The sequence below is a fragment of the Clinocottus analis genome, unplaced genomic scaffold, assembly GCF_023055335.1.
Source record: "Clinocottus analis isolate CAN_PGR_092001 unplaced genomic scaffold, fCliAna1.0.p SCAF_1, whole genome shotgun sequence".
NCBI classification, from domain to species: domain Eukaryota; kingdom Metazoa; phylum Chordata; class Actinopteri; order Perciformes; family Cottidae; genus Clinocottus; species Clinocottus analis.
The window spans coordinates 6,817,501-6,845,174 of NW_027175820.1; the positions used below are offsets into that span (position 1 = coordinate 6,817,501).

The 27,674-nt window shown below is 43.1% G+C and overlaps 1 protein-coding gene across 1 annotated transcript in view; it reads right to left on the minus strand.

Annotated features, from left to right (window-relative positions):
- iqgap1 (IQ motif containing GTPase activating protein 1) overlaps positions 1–27,674 on the minus strand; it is a 68,274-nt gene that overhangs the window by 27,162 nt on the left and 13,438 nt on the right. The window contains exons 4-21 of the mRNA XM_068578514.1: positions 17,449–17,605; positions 16,616–16,693; positions 15,770–15,846; positions 14,384–14,451; positions 13,909–14,022; positions 13,016–13,194; positions 12,380–12,467; positions 12,139–12,296; positions 11,979–12,063; positions 11,709–11,872; positions 10,098–10,258; positions 9,772–9,896; positions 8,841–9,004; positions 4,628–4,718; positions 4,323–4,490; positions 2,586–2,728; positions 2,336–2,506; positions 2,169–2,252 (exon numbers count right to left, since the gene is read on the minus strand). Coding sequence (XP_068434615.1) covers positions 2,169–2,252; positions 2,336–2,506; positions 2,586–2,728; positions 4,323–4,490; positions 4,628–4,718; positions 8,841–9,004; positions 9,772–9,896; positions 10,098–10,258; positions 11,709–11,872; positions 11,979–12,063; positions 12,139–12,296; positions 12,380–12,467; positions 13,016–13,194; positions 13,909–14,022; positions 14,384–14,451; positions 15,770–15,846; positions 16,616–16,693; positions 17,449–17,605 — 2,275 coding nt within the window. The remainder of the gene's footprint in view (positions 1–2,168; positions 2,253–2,335; positions 2,507–2,585; positions 2,729–4,322; positions 4,491–4,627; positions 4,719–8,840; positions 9,005–9,771; positions 9,897–10,097; positions 10,259–11,708; positions 11,873–11,978; positions 12,064–12,138; positions 12,297–12,379; positions 12,468–13,015; positions 13,195–13,908; positions 14,023–14,383; positions 14,452–15,769; positions 15,847–16,615; positions 16,694–17,448; positions 17,606–27,674) is intronic.

The window sequence follows — 27,674 nt, forward strand, 5'->3', positions numbered from 1 at the left end:
CTCATTTCATATCTTCTGGGGCACTGTTTGACTCTTGTGGTCCAAGGTCTGTGAATCTTTGTACTAATGTTCCAGTTTATACTGATCAGCCTTTTAATGTTTCCCCTTTTCCTGTGCAGGAAGTCCATAAAGCCCTAAAAAGCTTGGATCATAGGAAACCCTCAGAGCCTGATTGTATTGATTCTTACATTTCAAAACTAGCTGCTGATTTTGTTGCAGAGCCACATACATATCTTTTTAATCTGATAATGAAAAATAATGAATTGCCAATGATATGGAAATCTGCTTTTGTTCTCCCACTTTTTAAATGTGGTGACCCAGCTATTTTAACTACTAGCTATTTTAACTTTCTAAAATTCTAGAAACACTTGTGAGCAAAAAGCTAAAGGACTTCTTGTACACCAATGCCATTTTATTAACACACCAGTCCGGCTTTAGGAAAAAACACAGCACTATTACAGCTGCACTGAAAGTGGTAAATGACATTTGTGTTGCTCTTGACAAGAAGCAACATTGTGCGTCATTGTTCATTGATCTGTCCAAAGCATTTGACACAGTTGACCATGATGCTTTAAGGCTGAGGTTCCTCAACTCGGGGCCCCCGGAGCAAGTAGTCGTTTTGTTCACGAGCTATCTTGAGAATAGGTTTCAGTGCATCAGATATGAAGGTTAATCCTGATACTGCTACTGTCTGTAAAGGTGTGCCACAAGGATCTGTATTGGGTCCACTTTTATTTACTATTTATATAAATATTCTGTGCCAAAATGTGGTGGCCGCTAACTGTCACTTCTATGCTGATGACACTGTGATATATTGCTGTTTATCAACTCTTGTGCAGGCAATTGATCTTCTGCAAAAATGCTTTTAATGTTGTTCAAAATACCCTTTTTCAACTGAAACGTGTTCTAAACACAAATTAGACAAAACTTATGCCATTTTCAAACAGTCGGAGTAGACCACAGAATATCCCTTCGTTGGTCACTCTTAAAGGCAATTAAATAGTGGTTGTTGACTCTTATAAAAATCTGGGGATCCTGATTGATGACTCCCTCACTTTTCAGCCATATGTACAGTACCTAGTGAAAAAGTTGAGGTTAAAACTGGGTTTTTATTTTCAAAATAAGCTGTGCTTTTCAAAGATTTTAAAACAGTGATTAGTTACTGCTATTTTTTTGCCTGTGTTGGACTACGGTGATCTTTTATATATATATAGACTCACCACTGTAAATTTTACTCTCAGGTGGGATGGCCTGCTTTGGCCACCCAGAGGCTCAGCCATTGGTACACTTTTATTTATAAGGCAATTCTTGGCTTGCTACCAAACTACCTGTGTATTTTCATCATGCAGAGAAGTGTCGGACAACACTCTTTGCGTTCTCATGATGTTTTTATGCTCACCGTCCCGTATGCCGGAACGGAAATGGGAAAAAGGGCCTTTGTGTACTCTGCCCCTCAACATGGAATATGTTGCAGCTTAAGGAACTGTTACCACTGACCGCTTTTAAATCTAGAATGAAAGAAATAGAGGCAGGTTCCCTAAAATGTAAATGTTTCCTAAATTAACTGTTTTAACTTGTCTTGTTCTACGTTTTCTGTCTGTAACTATGTGTTTTTTATGCTGCTGCCTGTCTTGGCCAGGTCTCCCTCGAAAAAGAGATTTTTTAATCTCAATGGGACTTTCCTGGTTAAATAAAGGTTTAAATAACAAATTAAGTAATACTGACACTTGTTAAAAATAGAATTAAAGAGCAATGAGATTAAGGTAAATCAAAAAAGAAAAATATCTAAGTAAAATAAATAAAACTAAATCTAAGAACCAAGATCTAACAGAAACTAGGAATATTGTCAATGCTATTGAAAAGTAAAAAGGTTTATCATAATGATAATCCATCTATCCATCCATTTTCCGCCGATTTATCCGGGGTCGGGTCGCGGTGGCAGCACACCCAGCAGACCGACCCAGGCTTCCCTCTCACCCGCAACATTTTCCAGCTCGTTCTGGGGGACCCCGAGACGTTTCCAGGCCAGCCAGGAGATATAATCCCTCCAGCGTGTCCTGGGTCTTCCCCGGGGCCTCTTCCCAGTCGGACATGCCTGGAAAACCTCTAATGGTTCTTGATAATCTCATAATAATAATATATCTATCTGATCATATTAATAGCTTCACCTTGACGGCCTCGTCGCTGTGGTCCTCCAGATACTGCTTCCTTTCCTTGAACTTCTTCCTCTGCTTATGGCCTTTCCAGTGCGCCTGAGGATAAAGAGCCGATCAGGGCGAGTCCTGAAAGCAGTGCATTGTGGTTTCCATGGTCCTCGTGTGCAGGTGCACCTCACCTGTATACAGGTGACAGCCGGGTCCTGTGAGGTCAGGAAGTTCATCCGCTCCTTCTGGCCGTTCCTCACCAGGAAGCCTCGGCACCGGGCCTGCAGCTTTGCGATGAGGGACTCGTTGGCCAGCCACAGCTGCTCCCGGTTGTAGGCCGTGGTCACTCCGGAGACCACCGACTGACGCGAGAACAAAACCAGTTAAATCCGACGTAAAAAAATAATTAAAAAGAAGTTCCGGCTGCGCATCGTGACCCACCTGGATGTCCTCCTTGTTGAGCTGGGTGTTGTTCTGAAGGAAGCCCTCCGGCTCCACCCAGGTGCCCTCCTGGCTCTGCAGGTTGTAGTAGTAGTTGTGTCCTCCCTTCACCCAGTGTTTCACCCACTCGCCGCCATTATCACCTGGATGAGCAGCAACACATAACACAGGTGGAGGAGGCGAAGCCACAGCGTGGGCCAAAAAATTCGCTTTCGAAAGTTAATGTTAAATTGTATGCTTCATTTAGAATATTTTCACCGGCCACCTGACGGGGAACTCAAGCTGTTCTGCTTCTTTTCAAAGCAACCACACTCCATTGATGAAAACCAGGATTTTTACCTCAGAGTACACATACGCTTCTGGTGTACTGCAGCCTCACTAATTAGTTTGTTTGTGTTATTGTGTGACTTTGGTGTTTTAAATGTTTAGTTTTGATTCACCGGAGTCACAAAAAAACTAGGGATGGGCAAAGTTGAAAAAAATTAACTAATAAATTGCATAATCTTTTTGCAATATATCGCAATATGTGCCAAATTAAATAATGAAGTAAAAACTAGTTTATTGCACACTTTTATTTTTAAAGTAATGTTACCAGAACAATATAACATCCTTCTGGAGCAACAGCAAGTTAACATACATGAATATATAGTTTATAATTCTTTTTTTTTTTTTCTGAACAGGTACTGTTCGGTAGTAAGGTCCCTGTGAGGGACAAGCCACTCCTTCATTGGTCTATGTTCAGTCTGTTGCTTACCTTAAAGATGTTAAAAACCAGCAATTGATTAACTTTATACAAAAGCAATAAGTACTTTTCATGTTTCCAGTTCAGTTTTTCTCCCTCAGTAAGACGAGTTCAGTCTGTGTTGGCTTGAACAAGTGCACTGAACATCTTGTGATGTGAGGAAAGTTCTACTCTTTAAGAGAAGAGTAAAAATCCAGAAGTGATACTGATTTAAACTTTAAATCACTTCTGGATCCACTATGGCAGAGCACTTTAAATTTAAGTGCTCTGCTATAGTGAATCAGACTGCGGAGTCAGGAGCTTTGCGCATGCGCGATTAACTTTCAAACTAGACGCGGAGCTTGCCGGTAGACTGCCCGCATGTGAGCGCTTTTTTTTTTTAGGTGAAGCGGCTCTCGGGAGCAGCGTGGCTCGTTGAGAACAGAAGCTACATAACAATACGTGCTTTGACGTCAGTCTGTGAGGAAATCGCCTTAAAAGTAAAAGCAGTGCCGTAGTATTGCATTCATAGTGTGCATCTTGTTTATTTTTCATGTTTGATTGACCTCACGCCGGCAGGAATGGGAGAGCCGTAAGACACCCAGGTCTGAACTACACCGTTTGAAGAAATTTAAAAGCGATAAGCCTGTTGCAATGCAAAAAAAATAAATAAAAAATGCAACAAAAAAAAACATGCAGTTAACGCATGATCAGATAGTTAACGCCGGATTAAGCTTACGTTAATAACAGCTTCAGTTTCCCTGTCAGAAAGAGGGGAAAATATTCTAAATATAGCGTTCACTTAAATTGATCCAATTATTTTAACTGTCTAAAATGCGTCCACAGCACCTCACTTCTAAACATCACACACTCTCAATTTGAAAACTGAAAAGATACATTAAAAAAAAAGAAGATTATGATTAGATAGATAGAAATTATCAGGCTTTTGCCACTTTTCTGGAAGCATTTACAATAAAGGTGAAAACACTTCATCCGTCGCAGATGCCTCCACTCACCCTCGGTCTTCTTCTCGTCCTTGATCTTGGACAGGTCGTTCTGGTAGGTCTGGGCGCACTCCGAGGTGACACCGTACAACCCGGCCCCGGGGTTCCTCAGAGCGACCAAAGTCTGGGCCGGTTCGCCGCTGTCCACCGCCTGGTTGATGGCCTGAATGGACTGTGAGACTGTGAAAAAAAGAAAAAAAGACCTCAGCACTGTCCTGCTTCTAACATCCAGACAACGGTAGATTAAAAGCAGGGTGACAATTGTTCTAAAATCTATTACGTATAAAATATGTCCAATAAAGTGAAATGAGAGTTACACTGTAAGGCCTCCTGGGTATCCCGGTTGGCCCTCAGAACGGAGTCCTGGATCTCGTCCAGCCACAGCACAGCAGACGGGTCCTGGGTCTCCTGGAAGGGCACGGACCATATGATCAGAAAACACACACGCATGCACACACATACGTACACGCACACACACGCACGCACGCACCCACATGTTAAGAGTTGTGTTGCCAGTCCCTCTAAATACTGTAGCCTAAAACCTAAAGTTTTTTTTCTCCCCATAATTCATTTTAACTCATAAAACAAAATAACGCAAAGAACTAGTAGAGAATATCAACTCAAAATTACAGCTGTAACAATTATTTTAAACAATTGATTATTTGTTTGGTCTATAAAATGACAGAAAATGGTGAAAAATGTTTCCTCAAAGCCAAGGACGACGCCCAAAATTCAAATATATTGAGTTTAACTGTCACGGTAGAGTAAAGAAACAAGATAATATTCACATTTGAGATGCTTCTTTTAAGATTTAAAACAATTAATTCATCAATTATCAAACAAAAATGTAATTTTGATAGTTGACAACTATTTGATTAAATTGTAAACCACTTCACCTGACCATTTCAACCAAATCATGACATGCTAAGAGCAAAGGGACTAGAGTTGTCGTAACATTTTTTAGGAAAGCCTCATAATGAGGGCCGACACATCACCGATCACACATCATCATTTAAGCTTTTAACTGCTCCTCTACCTGCTGGAAATAAACATTAAGTCACAGTGCCTCAATTGACCAGTAATACTGAAAAAGCATGCACGACACACACACACCAAAACCAAAAACTTCAATGCGACGTCCACACGTTATTATTCTGAACTGCAGTGACACCAAACAGCCTCCAGATGGTGTTCACCTTCTACAGCTGTATAACACGCTCATGGCTGCTGCTGCTGCTGCTTTCTAGACTCATTTTGGTTTTGGGCCTCCTTTAGTGTCCCGCCCCTCCATGTTGTGCTTCGGGGTGAGAGAAAGAGGTGGGCGGGTACGACTCATACCCGATCACGGAGGAAGATTTCTTCATGCAAAGGGGACTCAAACTCAGTCTTTATAGTAAACAGCTGTACCTGTTTATTAAGTTTACACTTGGTGATGTAATTGTTATTTGTGTGTGTGTGTGTGTGTGTGTGTGTGTGTGTGTGTGTGTGTGTGTGTGTGTGTGTGTGTGTGTGTGTGTGTGCGTGTGTGGGAGACATGGGTGTGGTAGGCAGAGACGAGGGAGCAGCAGCAGAGTGGAGTTTATCAAATGTTACACATCATGGAAACAGAGGAAGTCAGAGCTGAGGGCTGCTGGGTAGTTTTTTATTCAACAGTCTAAACTTTTTTTCATCCCGAGAAAACCCCATAAGCTCATTCCTTTTGCAGAGAACTGACTGAAAGCATGTGCAGTCGTCCACTGTGAGGGGTAACCTGAAGGGACTTCCTGTGTGGATCTAGACTCTCTGACTCGAGTTCCACAAGCAAATCTCTGATCAGTTATAATAGTTGCGAGGAGGTCGTCTGTGATCTTAATCCCGTGAGAATCATTCATGTTTTTAATTTGTCAAGAAAAAAAAATATATCACAAAACAAGTTATGAAACTAGTCTCTGTGACTTTTGGGGGGGGGGGGGGTTGGTTTTCTTCGCCTCTCTTCTCTTTGAAAGATACGAGGGCCGTGTTGGTCGCTATAAATGGAAACTTTTAATGTCATTTTTGTGTATCAAATTCCTCCAAATAACTAAATTCAGAAAACAGTGTATTTACTGAGGTATTTTATATCTGACAACAAATCCTTAAACTCTCTTCTCTTCAGGCTTCACATGACCAGGAGACCCCTCAGCACTACATCTTTGGGTCGTTCCCCTCCTCCGCAGTCTTTCAACTCGACCTCTGAAAGCCAACAGGAAGTCCACACAATGCCCTAATAACTACTTCCTGTGTCTTTAGCTAATCGCTTCAAACCACCAACCAGTGTGTGTGTGTGTGTGTGTGTGTGTGTGTGTGTGTGTGTGTGTGTGTGTGTGTGTGTGTGTGTGTGTACGCTTGTGTGCGTGCGTGTGTCTCTGGCCCATTTAATATCAAGCTTTCTTCCCTTTTATGGAAGCATCAAGGCCCGGCTTTGTTGGTTCCTTTGCCTGTGACATCGGCAGAAAAATACTTTTTTTCCTTTTCCCTCTTCTGTTTTTACACTTGCGATTTTTTATTTTCTGTGTGCCGTTCAGAAAGTGTGACGTGTCCCAGCATGATACATTCAAGGGTTTAGCTGACGGCTGTTGCCATTAAAAACAGCGTGGGCAGCGGCTAAATATTTTGGAGTCCCAGCGCGATAAGAGATTTTCTTTATCTTTATTTACACAGGATGAAACCAGACGACCGATCTATTTAAAGAGCTTGTTCTCGAGAGCAAATGTTTCCAGTTTTTGATGAGTATAGATTTTCACTCCTGCACTCCGACCTCTTCTAACCTTTTTTCCCACAACAGGAAAAAATAAAATGACCCAAACAAGGTTGTCTCCCTGTGACATCAACTTGCCATAGTCGAGGAGAGATATCACAGGCAAATGATTCAAAGTCTACGGATGCACGTGTCCAACCCCAAAACGATGGAGAGAGACAAGAAAGAGCAATGAGGCAGACGACAAGAAGGGAGCGTGTGGGAAAGAGGGGGGAGGGTGATCGCACCATGACATCAGCAGTCTAGTCGTGTCATGTGGCACTCAGAGGTCTGAGTCACACAAAGCTGCATGTTGCTGCAGCTCCACACCGGGTCTGAGATCTCACCCGACATTGGTTTACAGCCACCTGGGGCCTCGTTTAAAAAAAAACAGGAAATAGAAACGCACCCATGCGCACTGGCTGGCTGTGTCAAGTGATCAAAATCAGCATCAACATTATTTATTATATTATTTTCTGGATATTGATTTGGAGGAATTGTCCCAATCTACTGGCTTGAATTGTAAATAAATAAATGCAGGCTTTTGGTTACCCTTACTGGCCCTCACTTTTAACTAGGAATGAAGCTCACTTGAGATTAATTTAAAAAGTACCTGCTTGTTGGGAGGTCATGAATTAACAGAAAAAAAATAGGATACCCCACAATTCAGTTTGTGCTGCTGCTACTACTTTGGAGCATCTAACTGTAGCCAGGTGTCACCTGAATACTAGACACACATGAAAAAGCAAATCAACAAAAAGGAGGGAACTGGTGTAACAGGCTAAAATAACCCCCACCCAGATTTAACCTGGGTATACTTTGGTCTAGGCCAGAGTATACCCCGGGGATAAACTGTCTTAGGCCAAACTATATCCGGGGGTGTAGAATAGCCTAGGCCAGACTATACCCTTCCAGGCCAGACTATACCCCAGGGTGTAAATTTATAGGTCCTCCGCAGCAAGCTTCTATCTGCAGTCATCAACAGAACATGCATTTTATCTTGAAAACAATCATTTTAATGATGTTATCAGTGTTTAAGTTTGCACATTTATATTGTAGCGAAGACTTGCTAGTCTTAGAAGTTGAAGTTTCAGGGCGTTATAACTTTTATTACATAATGTTACAATTGAATTATGTTTTAGGGATGGGCTTTTATTTTAATATGTAACACTAATGAGAAGTGTGGTAGTAATCTTTCATCTTTGTAGATGTTTTGATGTTGTTATCAGTGTTTAACTATGAACATGTATATTGTAGCGAGTACTTGCTCGTATTAGAAGTTGAAGTTTCAGGATGCAGTAATCTTTGAGGAAGTCTAAGATGTTTTCAGTTTTTCTGGTTGAAGTAATACAAGTCTATGTTTTAGAGTTTTAAGATTTAAGTCAGTTAGCTTTCTCACTTAATTTAGATGAAGCTGAACCCCCAATAAAATTATGAAAAATTAAGTAATTCTTGTGTATATCACTGAACACGATATCATGGGGGTATAATCTCTTTTGAGGGGTATAAATAGCTAGATTATACGGCAAGCATATTATTCATACTCCGGGGAATAAATTGGCCTTGGCCATAATATACCCGGGGTATAATCTAGCCCATGCCCCTTTAACTCCAGGTATAGTCTGGACTGGGGGTACTCAATGGCCTGTTACACCGGGACACGCAAAGCGGAGGAAACGTAATATTCATCAAAACATATCTGTAGATGAGGACCTCAACACCTGTCTTCGCTACGTCAGAATAAAACATGCAGTTATCTTGGTTCTTTGTCTCACGTGAGCTTTTTCTCTGCGGGCCTCCAGCAGTTTATCGTGGTAGTGCTGAGCCACAGACGGATCCACGTCCGAGAGCTTGGCTGAGGGATTCTGCAGCATGGACAGGGTCTTCGTGGGGTCCCCTTCATCTAGGGCCTCATTGATCAGTCCAATGGCGGCAATACCTGCACACGCAGACATACAGTTGGAGCAGTTACCACCCTGAGAGGCTTTGATCATAAAATTCACATTTTTTCAGGGAGTGCAATCAGTGACAGTATGGGCTCCATGTTAACGTAGCTCTGACAGCTTGACAGAGTCGCCGCAGGGGGCGGGGCTTAGCAAAGGGTTGATTGACCCCCCTAAAAAAAAAAACTAAACTAAACTGTCCCTCTTCTTCCTAGACCGGTATATGGAATGTTTATTTTATTTATGAAATACATTGAGACGTAGTTTTCCGTAAATATATATGATTGGTGGCTAAAACACTACTAGCTCACGCTTTGGCCCACATTCATTGAGTGTTGGCCGACCAGGACCGGGACCAGGACCTGTGTGGCCAATCGACAGCATCTCAATACATCTTCATTTCGAGAAAACACTACCACATTTGTCCACAGGAACAACAACTACATTGTTGCTGTGTTAAATGCAGCAGCGTTACTTTTATGTGTAAGTATGTTGTTATACTTCTGGATCTTTCCCAAAGTTAAGCTAGTATTCTGGGCTTCATGGAGCCGACTGCAGAAACCATTACTGTATTCTACTGTATTGGTAAAATATTATTGTTTTGAGATGCTAACCAGGCAACCCTGGGCAGGTCATCAGTTAGCACACATGCTATTTGGTCATCTGGTAAACATTTTAAAACATTTAATTTAAAGAAGACATCATTTGAATCAATGTCTTTTTAAATTAAAATGTGTGGTTTCAGCCGTGAAGTGGCTCTTACGTTCGTGCTCCTCCTGCACACTCAGATTGACTTGGTCCACGCAGGCCTGGATGTCGTTCCACGTGAGGAAGTCGCAGCCCTCCTCCCTGGCGGTGGCCTTGAGCCGCATCAGCTCATCCATGTACCTGGAACATTAAAAAAAAAAACATACAGTTAACGCGTGATCAAATAGTTAACGCCGTTAAAGGATTGGCAGATTAATCTCGCGTGAACGTGTTATCGTGCCCACCCGAAAATATATATATATGTTTGTTTGTTTGTTTGTTTGTTTGTTTGTTTGTTTGTTTGTGTGTGTGTGTTTGTTTGTTTGTGTGTGTGGGGTGCACCTCTGTGCATAATCATCCTCCACATTACTGAGTCCAGTGACGGCGCTTGACAGCTGCTTCCAGAGCGCGGCTCGGTCTCCGACATCCATCGCCTGGTTCATCAGCACCACCGACGACAGCATCTCCACGGCAACAAGCAGCTCAGGGTGGGACAGCGACCCCTGCGGAACGCAAATGTGCCTCATGCGTCAAAATCTCTGTTAAATCAGAGGGAACATGGCATGCTCTTTTCCCACCACTTTTCCATAAAACATTTCCACAAAACATTTTTCCATAAAACATTTTTCGTGACCAGAAAACATCAGCTTATACATGAAAAATAATAATCAAAAATGTCAAAGCTTGAAGCCAACACTATGCAACTCTAACCAAAACAATCGGGACTGATAACTTACGGTAGAGCTACACTAAAGGAAAAATATGCGTTTCTTTATTCTGGGGTCAACTTTCCCTTTAAAGATTCTTTACAGACGATATTCACTGAACCACAAGAGCTGTATTATAAATGTCCATGACTTTTCCAAAACCTCAAAGAGGAAAAGTCTGCAAACAATCATTATTTTCCTTTCCATTTCTGTTTAATCAAAGGCAAGTTAACATAGCATTAACTCAGCAATCCTTTAACAGCGTTTTTTTTTGCATTGGGAGGGTTTTATCACTACGCAGTCTCCAAGATCAGTTCAGACCTGGGTGTCTAACGGCTCTCCCAGTCCAGCCTGCGTGAGATCAATCAAAACTGAAAAATAAATAAGATGCACGCCATAAATGCAATACAACAACACTGCTTTTACTTTGAAGGCGATTTATGTAGGTGCGCACACGCTTCTGTAGCCTCACCGACACGCAGAGTTGATGATCCGACTTGAACCTGATGTGAAAGCATGCATTGTGATGTAGTTTTTGTTCTCAAAGTGCAGCGGTGCTGCCGCGAGCCGCTCCGCCTCACAAAACACTCACAGGCGGTTGTCTCATAGGAGCCTCGCTGCAGTTTCTAAGTCCTAATTAAAAAATAATTGCGCAAAGCTCCCGACCCTGTCTGATACACTATGGCAGAGCACTTTAAGTCAGTATCATTTCTGTGTCTTTACTTTTCTCTCAAAAGGGGAGAACTTTCCACACATGAGGAGGTATGATCAGAAGACGTTCAGTGCACTTGTTCAAGCCACCACAGACTGGACTTTTCTTACTGAAAAAGAAAAACTGAATTGAAAACATCAAAAGCACAAAAAAAGAAAACAGATTTATATATTATATATGTATGTATGTTAAGTTGCTGTTTTGTTTTATAGAGTGCCTGTTTTATTGTTCTGATAACATTACTTTGAAGTAAAAGCATGCAGTTCACTAGTTTTTACTTCATTCTTAAATTTGGCGCATAATGCAATTAATCGCAGAAAAATCATGAAATTAATCAGTAAAAAATGTTAAACTTTGCCAACCCTAAAAAAAAAAATCCCATCAATGGTTCCCAGAGCGACGAGTGATGTCTCCAAATGACTTGTTTTATACAAATTTACATTGTGACATAAAATATGGTTCTTAAATTTTCAGGCCAAGTCCTCCTGTAGTGTTGCCTCAACAGATCACATGACCACGCGTCAGTCTGGGTACCTCCGGGCTTTGCTGCTGCAGGCTGAGCAGCTCTCTCTGGTAGAGGTCTGCAGCATTGGGGTAGACCTCCGGCAGCTGAGCTTCGGGATTCATCAGCTCCACCACTGTCTTCTCAGGCACGCCTGCCCTGACGGCGCTGTTGATGCGCTCCACCGCCTTCAACACTACACACACACACACACACACGCACGCACGCACACACACACACTTAATTATAAGAGCAGCTGCAGACGTAGAAACGTGGACGAGGACGTTAGCGTGTGTGCGTACTCTTCAGGTAGCCTTCTGCGATCTCATTGGCCATGTCCACGCCACTTTGCAGCTCGTCCTTGGTCAGGGCTTCTCCTGGAGACGCCTAGCGAGGAAGAGGTTGGGATGAAGTTACACTGAGGAGACAGACTTTTCTTTTGTTTGCACACCGATTCGCTACCTGGTCTTTGTTCTCCCGGTCGGCCTGCAGCTGCTTGAGGTACCAGCCTTTGTTCTGGACCTGCAGGTTCTGAACCCCCATGGCTTTAAGGGCCTCGTACAACTTGTCCTCGTCGCCGCTCAGCAGCGCCTGTTCGGCCGCGCTCAAGGCGTTGCTCACTGCAGGAGAAAGAGTTGAGGCGTTCATCTGCTGCACCATGGAAACCAAGACGGTAAAAACATGCATGCGTCACGTTACTCACCGTTGACCTGGTTGACGTTGCCCTGGATCTCAGCCTGGGTGAGGAGCTCGTCGTAGATATCTCTCTCTGCATCGGCGTTCTCCATTTGCTGTCGGAGCAAAACAAGACATGAGGCTGAAATATAAACAGCATTATTATCGCATATTCGCTTGCAAGACGCTAGAGCAACATATCTGTCCCTCTCTCTGTAGCTATCCATCCATCTATGCGGTAATGTTTTTTGTTTTGCCTGTTAGAAAAACAAACCTTTTATTTTTTTGGCATAAATCTTACATTTCTATTTCACTGCAAGAGAATTGCTGGCAAATCTGTCGAGAGGATGGAGTGATTTTATTATCTGCTCCGTCCATCATCCAGCCTCCGTTCTTTACCGCCGTGGCTGATTTATTTTCTATTGCCCGAGTGGTTCGTGTCGGCCTCAGCATTTTATTCTGTCTCGCTTCAGGCTGCATGTTCGATTATTTTCTAATGAAAAGCGTGGACAATGTCTTGCTGCCGTTTTTAAAAATATATGGCCATTTTTACTGTCTCTCCAAGAAGACATTGCCCCAGGGCTACAGTTTATCATCTCTGGCCATCTCGATGCTGTGCACAGCCTCTGTGACCGCTGAGGATATATAAAAAGAAGCTTCGTACCCGTTTGCGGGAGTTGGCCACCTTCTTTCCTTTGGCCTGGTACAACGTGTCGTGGTACTGCCGAGCAGAGACGGGGTCCAGGCGGATTAGCATGGCGTTGGGGTTCTGCATGGCGGCCACCGTGCCCTCGGGTGCGCCCTGGTCGATGGCCTCGTTGATGGCGATCACAGCAGCATGTACTGAAGGTGGAATAGGAGGTGGTGAGGCGGTAGATGCACACAGATATTATTTATTTCTATATTATTGAGAGATGATGTTAAGTATCAATCAATCAACGCTGAAATTTAGGAGTGGTTTAAGATTTTTGGGTCGGCTCATTTATCTACTTTATTGGCGAGAGTTGGATGAAAAGATTGATACTACTCTCATGCCTGTCTGTTAGAGTGTAACCTTTGTTTTGTTTTGAAGAGCCCTGACAATCACCTTGTTGTCCCGCCCTAAAGCGTCCCCTGCTTTATGGTCTGTTTGACTCTAAATGACCATCATTTACTAAATGAACATCATGCTGTATTGAAGAAGACTTGAAAATAGAGATTGAGACATAAACTCATGTTTACAATGTTTACTGAGGGAATAAATTAAGAGAGAAGTAGAATCATTTATATAGACTTCTATACAACCAGAGGAGTCACCCCCTGGTGGTCAGGAGAGATAATGCAGCTTTAACACATGAATAGGTTTCTATATTTATGTCTTGTTTAGTCTTATTTGTAGACTTTCAACAATAAGCTGAAACACTAAATTAGGACAGAATGGGTTTCTTATGTAAAGAGTTGAAAGATTCTCCAAAAATATGGCAGGATTACCTATAGAATGAGTATAAATATGAATGCACGTATCAATTAAACTACATAATCTACAGCTACCAGATCCAGCCCCTCTCCCCCTCTCACATGCAGCTTCATCCACCGAGAGCTCATTGGCCAGGATGCCACCAATCTTGCTAAAGGCGGGCATCTGGATCCCGTACTTTTCCAGCTCACTCTTCATGTTGTTGATCTCCTCCTCTGTGAGAGAAAACAGGGCAGAAGGAACACATCAATGGCCGGGAAAGGGAGGGTGGAGAAACCATTCCTGGCTCATGTGTGATCATCAGCTTTCCAATTCTGGGACTCGGAACCTAGCAGGAACCCAACTGACAGGAAAAGCTCCCACAATTACGAATAAATTTCACATTTCCAGCAGCTCCTCCACATTGTGATCTGCTGGGGGGAAAAAAAAAATCCTTCACCTCTTCCCCTGTAGGTGGTGCATTCAGGGTCCAGACAAATGTTTAAACTTCATGTTAACTTTGTCAACAATTGGGTTAACTAGTGGGGGGGTTACAGAATGAGGAAAACAGATGCACGGACCTGTGTTCGAGCTTACCAGTGAAGTCTACTTTTCCATACAGATCTTGGATCTGAGGGGCCAGGCCCAGCTTGAACAGGTAGAGGCTGTAAAAGAGGACGGAGAGACAATGAACAAAGGAGCACGGTAGTGTAGGCGGTAGCAAACAGTAAGAGTACAGAAACAAATACACATAAAGACAACCCCATGCAGGGTTGTCATGAATATTATAACTGCAGCACAACCTAACTACCGCACTAAAGAGAGAGGAGTAAGAGAGGTTCAAAGACCGACAGGTCAGAACGAGCGAGCATCAGAGCGTAGCCCTGTCTTTACATTACATTTTATTTAGCTGACGCTTTTATCCAAAGTGACCTCCTCTATACACCGTAGACACAGCAACGGGGAGCAATTAGGGGTTAAGTGTCTTGCTCAAGAACACAATGACGTGGATTAGCAGAGCCGGGGTACGAACCACCGATCCTCTGATGGGCATGCTAACCACTGAGCCACAGTCACCATCGTTGTAGAAGGAAACAGATGTTTCAACACTCCACCATGTTCTCACTTGTGTCACTTTGTTAAGCTGCAGATCATAAAACACATGCACTGGAATTGTTTGTAGTTGTTTGTTTCTTCAACTTTTGTTTTTTAGCAAGCAGAAGTGATATTAGAATCACCTGGTAGCCCCACCCTAAAGCATCCCCTGCGTTATGGTCTGTCTAACTCTAAAAGAATACAATTTACTTAATGTAAATAGGAGGAAGAAGATAAAAAGGGAAGAAGAATAAGAGAAAAAGAGAAGAGAAAGAGCAGGAAGAATAAGAGGAAGAACAATGAAAAGAAAAAGAAAACAAGAAGAAGATAAAGGAGTCAAACATCGTGTCTTGACCTGAATCCCTTAAATTATGTGAAATGTGTTTTTCTTGACACACTATGCTGCATTACAGCTGTCCAGTAGGATGACGTTCTGCAGGAGAATTATTTTTATTTACTTTTTTAAAGATTAATCTGTTCCCAGCATGTCGTGTCGATGGTCTTCTGTGGTCTTTAATTAAAGCTTCATGTGCCTCTGTGGCCTCTGGGGGGACTGCTTTGTGTTTACTCGTACAGCCCCGAGCGAGGGCATACATATATATAAATAAATATACATACATATAAACACACTCACTCACACTCTCACACACAACATTACCAAACGCCCCTGGATCAATTTCACCCGAGGTGCAACATTCTATTAAAAACAAACCGCTCTGCAGCTTGTGCACCAGAACGCCTTTCGGCTGAAAAACCGCACTGTTCACCTCGTAAAAAAAACGTCACAGGCTCCAGACACACTCAGACCTTTGTGCACTCGCCCTCCAATAAACGAGGAGTTCCGTGAACCTTCAAACTTATGGCTTGACAGAGAGACGCAGAGCGTACCTGAGTGCATGTATGCAGTAGATGCAGCGTGGCATGTTCTTTCTGTCATAGATGTCCGTGGTTTCTGGGTAGAAGATCTGAAACACAAGTGGGGACATGGAGCCGATTAGAGCAGGGGCTTCATGCGTGCAGTTGTGATTCAGGGTTAATAGCGCTGATCGGGAGATCACACAATGGAGACGCCCTGGCATCATGTGAAATGACTAAAGCTGCCAGTCTGTGACTGTTTGGGCTGATATTCTTTCTTTTCTTTCCATGACAAGTATTCAGAGTTTCCACACAGTTAAGAGGGTGGAAAATTCTCAGGAACACACGTTTACTGTAATAATGGGACTGTTAACTTCTTTTATTCGGAAGAGTCATTAAAAAGACCATTACAAACCACCCAACAATGAATAATTTATCCTCTCCAGTTGAGTTAAGTTAATTTCACCAAATCATGAAGATCCTTTTACACAGATTTAAAAAGTGTTTTTTTAAGGTAATTGTCGCTATGATCAGAATTAGTGTTGTGGGATGATCTGAATCCATGTTCTCCTTCCCTCGATTCAGAGACCTGAACTTCTTGAACCAAAATATTAAGTTAAGTTAACTGCCACCATTTGATGCCCTGAAGGTAGGATGTCAACGTTGTGGTGTTTGAATGATATTCAGCAATATTAAGCTGGTCCTTCAAGGCAGTGGAGCCTGAACCACTTAGATTAGGCTTAGGCTGGAAGTTATTTGAATCGTTGAACAAATTAAAAAAGAAAAACTTAAGGAAAAATATTTCTAGACAAGAAATCAAACCCTGAGCAATGCTTGATATTTAATCAAATAAAAGGTCTATGCCCATGTCGTGTTCACCTTTGGTAGCCCCTTCTCGGACATGGCGTTGAGCCACTGGATGACATTGTCTGTGTGTCTGAAATGGAGACCGGTGGCCTGGAAGAGAGAAACCAAATGTCAGGACGCAACAAACTCAGATTCAAAAGCTATGAACTCAGGTCCCGTTCATCCAACCAGGTCACGACACAAAGTTAAACACTGGACTTAGAGGAAGTCATTGAGGATGTTTGGCAGTTTCTGGAACTACAAATGTCTCACAGTTCCCCCACAGACCAAAAATAATGGAGATTAAAATGTTGTTTTAGAGCACCACAAAAAGGCAGAAAGGCGTTTTGCGGCCAAACAAAAGCACTCTTTTTCCAAAACAAAGTCACCTTCTGGCTTCAAAACACTTTTGGTACAGTGTACAAACTCTCATTTGATTGACACTTCCTGCTCTTAAAAACAATGCTACTAGTCAAGAAGATGGCTGCAATGGCAGTGCAGTGGGCCACGTGTTCCTCAGCTCAGTCAAAGAGGAAGTTAATGTCTAGTTTCATTGACTCGGTGTAGTTTGGTAGGAAGAAGAGAGTAGCTCCTCTATGAAAACTGCTCTCAACGAGGTCTGTGGATGATCTGGAGTAAGGAAGTGGATCATGACTTCTGGAAAGAGACTTTGCTGTTGAGGGTTTCTTTGGGCGGGTCACATTGTCCCATTATATTGGAGAGATGGTTGACATCTTTGTGAGCAACTCGACAACTCACACACATCATAACAATGATACATCATTATTTTCGTGATTGTCATTGTAATTGTAATTTTATCCGACTTTCAGTTGGGAGAGTCTTTATCCTACTGCGCATGTTTTCACCTTGTAGCGTGTCTGCTCGCGATCGTAGATCTTCTTGAGGGAGACGGTTTTTGGGGCGAAGAAGTTGCCCAGTTTGGCCAGATAGACACCATTCCTCAACCCCTCCTCCAGCTCTGTGGTGGGCGGTAGCTCCTCGTCCAGACAGGCCTCCATCCATCTGAAAAGGAGAGCACACACACAACAGTATAAGCATAAGTATGAAAGGGAACACAAAGAGGAAACATACATTGGTACTTAAATACACAGCTTAGTTTCCCTACAACACTGCAAAAATTGAGCTTCCAAAAACAAGAAAAAAAAGTAATAAAATGAGGGAAATATTACTTGAAATAAGACAAATTATCTGCCAACAGAACAGGAAAATTTGACTTGCCAAGACTTCTTGAAACAAGTGAAATGCTCTAAAATAAAAACTGCCTGATAAGAAGAAATATCTTGTCAATCAAAAAACAAGCGTATAATGCCTTGATTTAAGATATTTCATCTTACTTCGATTTAAATTTTTGCAGTGAGGGGATCATTACTGCGGTGAAACTCAAGATAGCACTTCAAAAGAGGTTTTATTGTAAATAGAAAGCATGAAAACGACTCGTACACAGATGCGTAATGTGCAAACCAGTGGTGGGCCGCCATCAGGGCCTGCTAAGTTTTCCCTTTTAGCTTATTTTCTCATTGCACAGTTGGGGTATGAAGGGAGTGAGGGGGGTGCGGGGGCAGCAGGCAACGGTGAGCAGGACCGAGGTGACTGCCACAAGACTGTCTGTGAGAGCTGGTATCAATCAAAAGCCATTACGTACCTTAAATACCTTGAGTGCAGTTTCATTGTGCAGAGGGGAAACTCAACACAGTAATGATAATTCGTTACGAGCCCAAAATCTCTAATTTTCCTCAGAGAGCTTTACAATCTGTACACATACAACATCCCTGTCCCAGGACCTCACATAGAATCAAGAAAAACTCCCCCAAAAAATGGGAGAGTCTCCCCGGATAGACAGATGCAATAGATGTCATGTGATCAGAATAAATAACGTAACAGAGTTACAACACATTCAATGAATATGACAGAAATTATTCATATAATGAATATTTCCACGTGGCTCAAATTCGTCTGCTGTAATAGGAAGTAAAGAACCCATGAGGGATGATCATTCCTCACTGTGTGTTGGATGAAGATTAAAAAAAGTACAACTAGTGTATCTTGTCCGTATTTCACACACACACACACACACACACACACACACACACACACACACACACACACACACACACACACTTAATTTCTTTAAGGTCTTATTGGGAAGTCACATTCCTGCCGTGTGCCCGTGTCAGCTCTGGGCCACAGAGGAGACACGTTGATCTCCCCATACTGTGACGTGCCCGGAGGACTGGATTCCACCATCTCGTGTCCTCACCGCCCAGTAACTAGGGAAGGAGGGCGGCCCGTTGTTTTTCTCCCCCTTTAACTTCACTGTCAGATGCGGCACATCGATCTGGTTTGAGGTCATTTAAGGAGAGAAGTTCTATTCCAGTGAACCCGCTTCAATTCAAGCTGCTTCACTTATTTTCATTTCCACTTCAGTAAGCGACTCCTGAACAACGTTTAAATAGATAAGGGAGCCCGAGAACACATTGTTACCAGATTGTAACGTTTACTCAAAACCCATCCAGGTGCATTCTGGGTCATTTCTGCGTTACAGTGCAGAGACATCATCAATACCAATGAAATGAAAAGTAATAGAGAGAGAAGCAGACTGAAGGGTCTACAATGTGTTTTTTAAGCATAAATCCAGGATAGTTGTCAGACCCTATTCAAAGCTGGACGATGCTACGCAGTGAATGGCCAGTTGTGTTTGAGGTCTTAGCAAAGGGTCAATTGTATCCAATTTACTTAACAACATCAATTTGGACAACTGGGTCAGGGGTCACTGCAAAAGAGGAGTTTGTATTCCTCTACTTTAAGAATTAATCTGTGCGAAAAGTGCAGAAAATCGACTTCAGTTCTATTTCTTCTTTTTTACGCTGTTTTTTTTAAATCACCTGTATGCCTTTTCTTATTTAAATTTCTATTAGAGAAACGATCAGAAGTGACTTTTAATCTATTGTAGAACTCTTGTTCTGCTTGTAAATTTTCAATGTCTTCTTTTATTAAAGACCACATCGTTTCTTTCCCATTAATGGTCTTCCCTTGCTTATTAAGGCCTCCAAATATCAGCTCAGACTACGACATAACCTTGAGTTTATCATTTGGAATTTCACAGTGGGAGGTCAAACATAGACTCGCTCCTTTCATCGGCTATGAAAACACTCCCACTCTTCTGTAACTAATGCCTTCGTCAAGCAACAACAAGGTTAACTATATCCTGAGTAAGATTAAAAGATTCCTTTCTGCTCCCCCCTCCTCCTCCTTCCTTACACACACAACATTTGTATTAGAGTTTGGAATTTTTTTTTATTCTTCTTGGTCCTTCATTCAAACACATGAAAACACACTCACGTGCCGCATCGCACAGTGCCGGCTAACATGCAGCTGAAACAACTTCCCGGCCAGGAAGTCGTGACACGGGGTCTCCAGACAGGCCCGCTATTGAGGCAGAGGTGGACGACCCCATGGCGGAGGGGCCAGCGCCTGCCAGCCTGGGAACAACCCCCTCCTTTCACTCTGCGCTTAAGCAGTGAAAGGCTCAAGAAAGACTTGCTCACTAATGGATGTTTTATCAGGGCTACACACCCTTTTTTTCCATACCAGCGCAAACACAGACACACCCTCCACCCTCCAGCAAGAAGCAGCTGCGAAGAGGGATTTCTGAATGTCAACGACTGGATTCCAACAACCGTGCTACGTCACGTTGTGGTTAATAGGACATCGACAGCCATGTCTGTGATCAACTAACAGCCAAAAATATGAAAGCATTGTATGGAATCACTGATGAGAGATATAAAAGATACAAACCACAAATCAACGAGCAGTGGGAACTAGACATACACATTCATGTCTGTCATTTAAATCCTCTTAAAAAATGTACATGTAAATTGTCATAATTAACATAATAATTCTTGAGCTGTGGCCTAAACAAATTAAAACAAACATGTTTTGTAAGGGTCACAGCAACCTTTGACCTCCACTTGTAATCAGTGCATTCTTGAGTTAGACGTTTGAAGACATCTCCTCCAGGCATTCCCGAGATCTAGTGTTCATGGGTATCAGAACCGGAAAACATCACATTCAAAATGTTAACGTCATCTTGTGACTGCAAAACTATGATGTACAGATTTATCCAAAATAAAATGTGATATCAATCAAACTAGCCAATTAAAGAGGGTCAAACTAAATGTATGAAGTGATATATATAAGAAATGCCACCAAACTGGTGCCAAAATGGCTGCAAATCCAACCTCACCAGCAATTAACGTTTGTTGAATACAATACTAGTAATTTTAGAATCAATGAAGCCAATAAGGAGGGAAATATATAGCCAGCGTAGTTTCTTTATAATGGGTTTATCTCATCAAGCTCTGTGTATATAACAAAATAAGGTCTAGGTGCTACATATATACTGTGAAAATAATTTATGGACAAAATGTACAGACTCCAACTATACAGTCACAGATTACAACAAACCATGTAGACGCATGAATGAACCTGTGATTGAGCGTGACGAGGCTCCTTTAAGATACATTTTCATGTGTCTGGTACGACCCAGGTGCTAATGATGCTCACGGCCCAAAGGAATTGTGACATCGGGGTTTTTTCAACCATGGATTTAGAAATCATAGCACAGAAACAGCACTTGGTGACAGTTACAAATTATCTTCTAGTTGGATTAGATGGGGGACTTGTCTCTGTACTTGTCCTGTTAGACCTTAGTACTGCATTCGACGCCATCGACCATGACATCTCATTAAAGAAACTAGACCAGTCAATTGGTTTTAAAAAGGTACCGCATTAGGCCGGTTTAAGTTCTATTCATCATAACAATCTCAGTCGATGTAAACTATGAAGACTTGATGACAACTGCCGTTCGTCATGGAGTTCCACAAGGTCTGTACTTGGACCAATTTTATTCACCCTATAGTATATGCTTCCTTAAGGTAATATTATCAGAAAACACTCCGTAAACTTTTAATGCTATGCCTATGATACTCAACTACATCTGTCGATCAAGCCAGATGAAATACGCTAGGTAGCTAAACTTCAAGCGTGTCTTGAAGACATACAAACCTGGATGACCTGCAACTTTCAGCTGCTGAACTCTGACAAGACTGAAGTTATTTTACTCGGCCCAGAACACCACAGAAATCAATTATCTGCTGATATGGTTTCTCTGGATGGCATTGCTCTAGCATCCACCACCACCGTAAGGAATCTCTAAGTTATTTTTGATCAGGACCTGTCCTTTGGCTCTCACGCGAAACAGATCTCAAGGACTGCCTTTTTTCAGCTACATAACATTTTTAAAAAAATAAATAAAAATCGGGCACATACTGTCTCAAAGCGATGCAGAAACATTGATACACACATTTGTTACTTCAAGACTGGATTACTGTAACTCCTTATTATCAGGTTGCTTAGATAAGGCCCTTGGGTCTCTTCAGTTGATCCAGAATGCTATAGCTCGTGTACTAACGAGGACTAGAATTAGCTGCTCTGCACTGGCTTCCTGTAAAATCAAGAATCATATTTAAAATTCTTCTCCTTATCTACAAAGCCTTAACTGGTGATGCACCATCATATCTTAAGGAGCTTTTAGTGCCATATTACCCTACTAGAGAGCTGTGCTCACTGAATGTGGGGCTACTTATGGTTCCCAGAGTCTTAAAAAGTATGATGGGGGCCAGAGCCTTCAGTTATCAAGCTTCTCTTCTATGGAACCGGTCCTGCCCCCTGCCATGGCGATGACCGCCTCTTTACCTCCTTTTGCTGACATAGATTGTGGTCATCTGGGTCGTGGTCCATACATACTTCTTATTATATGAATAATTTATGTCATATTTATGGAATGTGCTGTAACTCTGTTACGTTGTTTATTTTGGTCACATGACATCTATTGCTTCTGTCCATTCGGGGAGAGGAATACTGCTCTGTTGCTCACTCGAAGGCTTCTTCCCTTTTTTCCATGTAAAATAGTTTTTACTATTTTATTTGGGGGAGTTTTTCCTGACCCGATGTGAGGTCCCGGGACAGGGATGGCGTATTTGAACAGATTGTAAAGTCCTCCGAGGCAAATTTGTATTTGTGGTTTGTGTTATACAAAATGAACAGAATTTAATTTCCTCCCATTATACCATGAGGCAGATGTGATCCTGTAACTGTTCACAAGTCAGAAGTTCAGAAATTGGTCAATTATACTGTTAACCAATTAGGAAACCAGAGGGGCATCAACCAAAGGCAGTTTTCACAGGTGAACAAAGAACGCGGGCATCCGCATTAATTTTAGATGCTACGCACCTCCCGCCAGGACACATTCCTTGTATGTGTAAACATACTTGGCAATAAATGGTTCTGATTCTGATTTATTAAATGACAAGTGCAGGAAACATAAAACGTGGAAACGCCACAGATTGCAGTCACATCCCCTTCTGCGTGCCGGCAGGAAGCTAAAGTCGGCGCCAGGTTCAGGGGTCAGTCTCATAGGAAGGAGCTCCCTTACTGACCACCGTCTCATAGGAAGGGCGCTCTGACACCTTGCCGGCAGTTTGTCTCCGGCCGCCAATCGAGGTGCATCCTGCCGCTCTGCTGCACAGTTTGAACCCTAGTTCTGCAGCAGAACTCCACAGAGTCACACATTATATCCCATGAATAAATCTTTGGACTTTCCTTACTGCCTCTTTTCCCCCAGGTTTCCCTCCCGAGTCACAGGCACAGCGCATCCGCCGCAGGTAATTCTTAACAACAGTTGAGTTTATACCAACAGACGCTTCATTACCGTAGTGTGGTTTTGTTCTCGTCACCTCTCGGGGAACGGCCTGGTTCTAACCACCTCATTGTCCTTGTTGGATTAGGACTGCAAAGAACCTGACGATTCGTGTCTATTGTGTGTGATTTGATTTACAATAAATTATCAAAAAAGCTTTTTTAATACAATGACACTGAGGTGAGAACTGAGCTCTCTAAAACTAAATAATATTATGATGTCTCAACAGCAATTAAATGACCAGATGCCAATAAGTAAGAAGTCCTAGTACATAGTAAAATTACTGTTTCTGTCAATGTAGTCTAGTGGGAAAAGTTCTGCTGACTGGAGTGTAATGCCATGATATGGAATGTGTCTTGTCTGCATCATAGTCAAATGATCCTAAATCATGTTAAGTAAAAGTTTTTTTCCCTTTTAACATAACTGGAACTAAATGTTCAGACGTCTGTTCAGCGATGCAATTTATTTACACGCAGATTGATTTTGAATCCACCATCACAGACTTCAAAGAGACGTGCCTTTTTCCAGTTGTTATTTTGGGGCACTAGAAAGAAGCAATGTTGAAGAAGATTTCCAAGATTCTAGCTGACTTTACCCAAAAAAAACAACCTAATTCAGCATATTTGGTAAGTGAGGTTACACAGAACCATATAAAAGCTTTAATTGACTTTAATGAACCATAACCACTCAAATGCAAACTTCTCGTTACTGTTTTAGTAAGTATGAAGAGCTTTGTACAAAAGGCCGTTTTGCTGGACCTGCTGGAAGGAAGGGGGGCACAGGAGAACCAGAACTGAGAGGAGCAGACCGTCAGACCCTGCTGCAGTAAAATGACGCTTTTATTCAAAGCGACTTACAATAAGTGCATTCAACCATAAGTACGAACTAGGAACAACAGAAATCAAGTGAGTACAAATTATTAAATAAAGTCAAACTACAAAGTGCTATCAGTAAGACCCATCTAAGTGCTGCCATTGTCTTTATTGAACGTGTAGTCGAAAGAGATGAGTTTTTAGTTTGCGACGGAAGATGTAGACACTCTCAGCTATCCTGATGTCAGTGGGGGGCTCAATCTACCATCGAGGACCCTGGACGGCAAACAGTCGTGATTTTGTTGAGGGGTTAATTTGCAGCGATGGAGCGATAAGCTGATTGGCTGAAGCTGAGCGGAGTGAACGAGCTGGTGTGTACGGTTTTACCGTGTCCTGGATGTAGGTCGGACCCGATCTGTTCGTAGCACGGTACGCAAGTACCAATGTTTTGAAGCGGATGCGGGTAGCCACCGGTAGTCAGTGGAGGGCGCGGAGTAGTGTGAGTGAATTTCGGGAGGTTGAAGATCAGTCGAGCTGCTGCGTTCTGGATGAGCTGTAGAAGTCGAGTTGAATTGGCAGGTAGACCTGCCAGGAGGGAGTTACAGTAGTCAAGGCGGGAGATGATCATAGCCTGGACAAGAACCTGTGCTGCCTTCTGTGTGACAAGGGGACGTATTCTCCTGATGTTGTACAGAATGTACCTAGAGGAGCGTGTTGTTGCGGTGATGTTGGCAGTCAGGGAGAGTTGACTGTCAAGTGTTACACCGAGGTTCCTGGCAGTTGGGGTCGGGTCAGCACTGTGTTGTTGAAGGTAATTGTGCTGTCTTGGGTGGATGAGCCTTTTCCTGGAAGGAAAAGCAGTTCAGTCTTGTCAGGGTTGATTTTCAGGTGGTGTGTGGACATCCACTGAGAGATGTCAGTCAGACAGGCACAGATTCGCTCAGGTATCCCTGTTTCTGATTGGGGAAACGAGAGGATCAGTTAGGTGTCATCAGCGTAGCTATAGTAGGAGAAGCGATGTGAGCGAATGACAGAGCCGAGGGAGTTGGTGTACAGAGAGAAGAGGAGAGGACCCAGGACGAAGCCCTGAGGGACACCAGTGGTGAGAGGACAAGGATCAGACACAGACACTTTTCAGGTTACCCGGTAAGTGCGATGGTCGAGGTAGGATGAGAATAGGGAGAGCGCAGTGCTGAGATACCGAGATCCTGGAGAGAGGAGATTAGGATCTGTTGGTTCACGGTATCAACAGGCAGCAGTGGGGTCTAGAAGGGTGAGGGCAGAAGAGATGGAGGCTGCTCTAGCAGTGTGGAGCTGCTCAGAGATAGCAAGGAGGGCTGTCTCTGTTGAGTGGCCTGCCTTGAATCCAGACTGATGAGGGTCCAGAAGGTTGTTCTGGTGGAGAAAGCAGGAGACTTTGTGAAAGATAGCTTGTTCCAGAGTTTTGGAAAGAAAGGGAAGGAGAGAGACAAGTTGGTAGTTGTTGACTTTGAATGGATTGAGAGTGGGTTTCTTCAGGAGAAGGTTAACTCTTGCTTCCTTCAAAGAGTTGGGAAAACAGCCGGTTGAGAGGGAGGTGTTGATGTGATGGGTGAGAAAGGGAAGAAGGTCAGGAGCGATGGACTGGAGGATATGAGATGGGATGGGATCCAGGGGGCAGGTGGTTGGACGGGCGGAGGTCACCAAGGAGAGAACTTGATTGGCAGACAGGGGGTGAAGGAGGACAGTGAGGGGGAAGACGGAGTTGATGGAGGTGAAGTATTAGAAGAAGGTTGAGTGGTGAATGAGGAGCGGATGTCATCTATCTTTTTTGTAAAATAGTCAACGAAGTGGCTCGGTAGAAGGGTAGAAGGACGAGGAGGAGATGGGGGGGTCCAAGAGGTTGGAGAAGAGTCTTCTGGGGTCGGAAAATGAGGATTCAATTCTGGATTGGTAGAACAGGCTTTTAGCTGCATTGATAAAGGCAGAGAAGGAGGAGGGAAGAGAGTGATAGGCGACCAGGTCATCAGGATGTTTGGATTTTGCTATTTCCTTTCCGATGCTCGCAGAGTGGCTTTCTCGGCACAACCACGGAGCTGGAGGGGACTTGCAGACCTTTCGTGTCGTAAGAGGGCAGAGAGAATCGAGGGATGAAGACAGGGTGGAGAGGAGAACGTCTGTGGCAGAGTCAAGATGCATGAGTGTTGCGAAGGACGGGTGCAGAGTCGGTTGATGTGGGAGGGTCTTCAGTTCCTCCGAGTGAGAGAGAGTAGGAGATGAAGAAGTGGTCAGAGACATGGAGTGGAGTCACAGTGAGGTTGGATGTAGGGCAGTTTCTGGTGAAAATGTGGTCAAGATGTTTGCCAGCTTTGTGAGTAGGAGGAGAAGGACTGAGTGAGAGAGCAAAGGAAGACAGCAAGAGTACCAGTTCACATGACTTCTCTGTCTGGATGTTACGCAGTCTGGATGATAGTCTGGATGATACGCAGAGACGCAAGCATGCAAGACACGCAGGACTCCCTTGCGTAGTCCCAGCAGCCATTTTGCATGCTTGCGTGCGTCACCCAAAATTTCTGACTATCCAACAAAGCTAGCCGTTTGTAGCCCGCCAGGCTGAGATTGGTTTGCAAACCACATCCTTTCTGAGTCTCGTATTTCCGGTTTCATAGCATAATACTGCTGTTTTTAAAAGCCATAGGAGAAACACGAACAAAGGGGCGACTGTGGCTCAGTGGTGAGCAGGGGTTGTCTTTCAATCAGAGGATTGGTGGTTCCTCTGGATTGGTGGCACCGCTAGCCCATGTCGATGTGTCCTTGAGCAAGACACCTAACCCAAAATTGCTCCCGTAGCTGCACCTATGGAGTATGAATGTGTATGAATGGTTGATGTTACTGATGTGGCACCTTGCATGGTGGCTCCTCCCATCAGTGTGTGAATGGGTGTAAATGGGTGAATGATGTCTTGTAGTGTTAAAGCGCTTTGAGTGGTCGGAAGACTAGAAAAGCGCTATACAAGTACAGGACCATTTACAATCCTGTTGAAGAACATTTGGCTAAAGATGTCTGCATATATGAGCATTTATATAACCCGTCTTTGACAGCGTGTAAGGACACGCAGAAAGTAAATTCCTAGAGGGAGATATCAGTGAACGTCGGTGAGCAGGTCGACTCTAAACGGTCGTTGCGCCACCTACTGTTCTGGCTTATGGAAAAGGCACAGGGACTATAAACCAAAACGAGTCCGTCAATCCGACTGCGTGGCCAGCAGCAGTTGTAGTTGCAAGAGTATATTTTGCCCTTGGGGCCTCCAGTTAAGCAAGGGAAACCCCCTGCTGTACACAAATATGCATTCTCAACCACATAAGTCTGACCAGAAACACACAAAACCGGGCAAAGCAAGGCCAAACATTATGAAAATTCTACACAATAATGTCCTGTATCGTGTCGGGGGGGCAACATTATAAATAAGACTGAACAGGGAAATGGAGGAAGTGCCGTGTGTTTTACAGAATAGCTGGAAAGT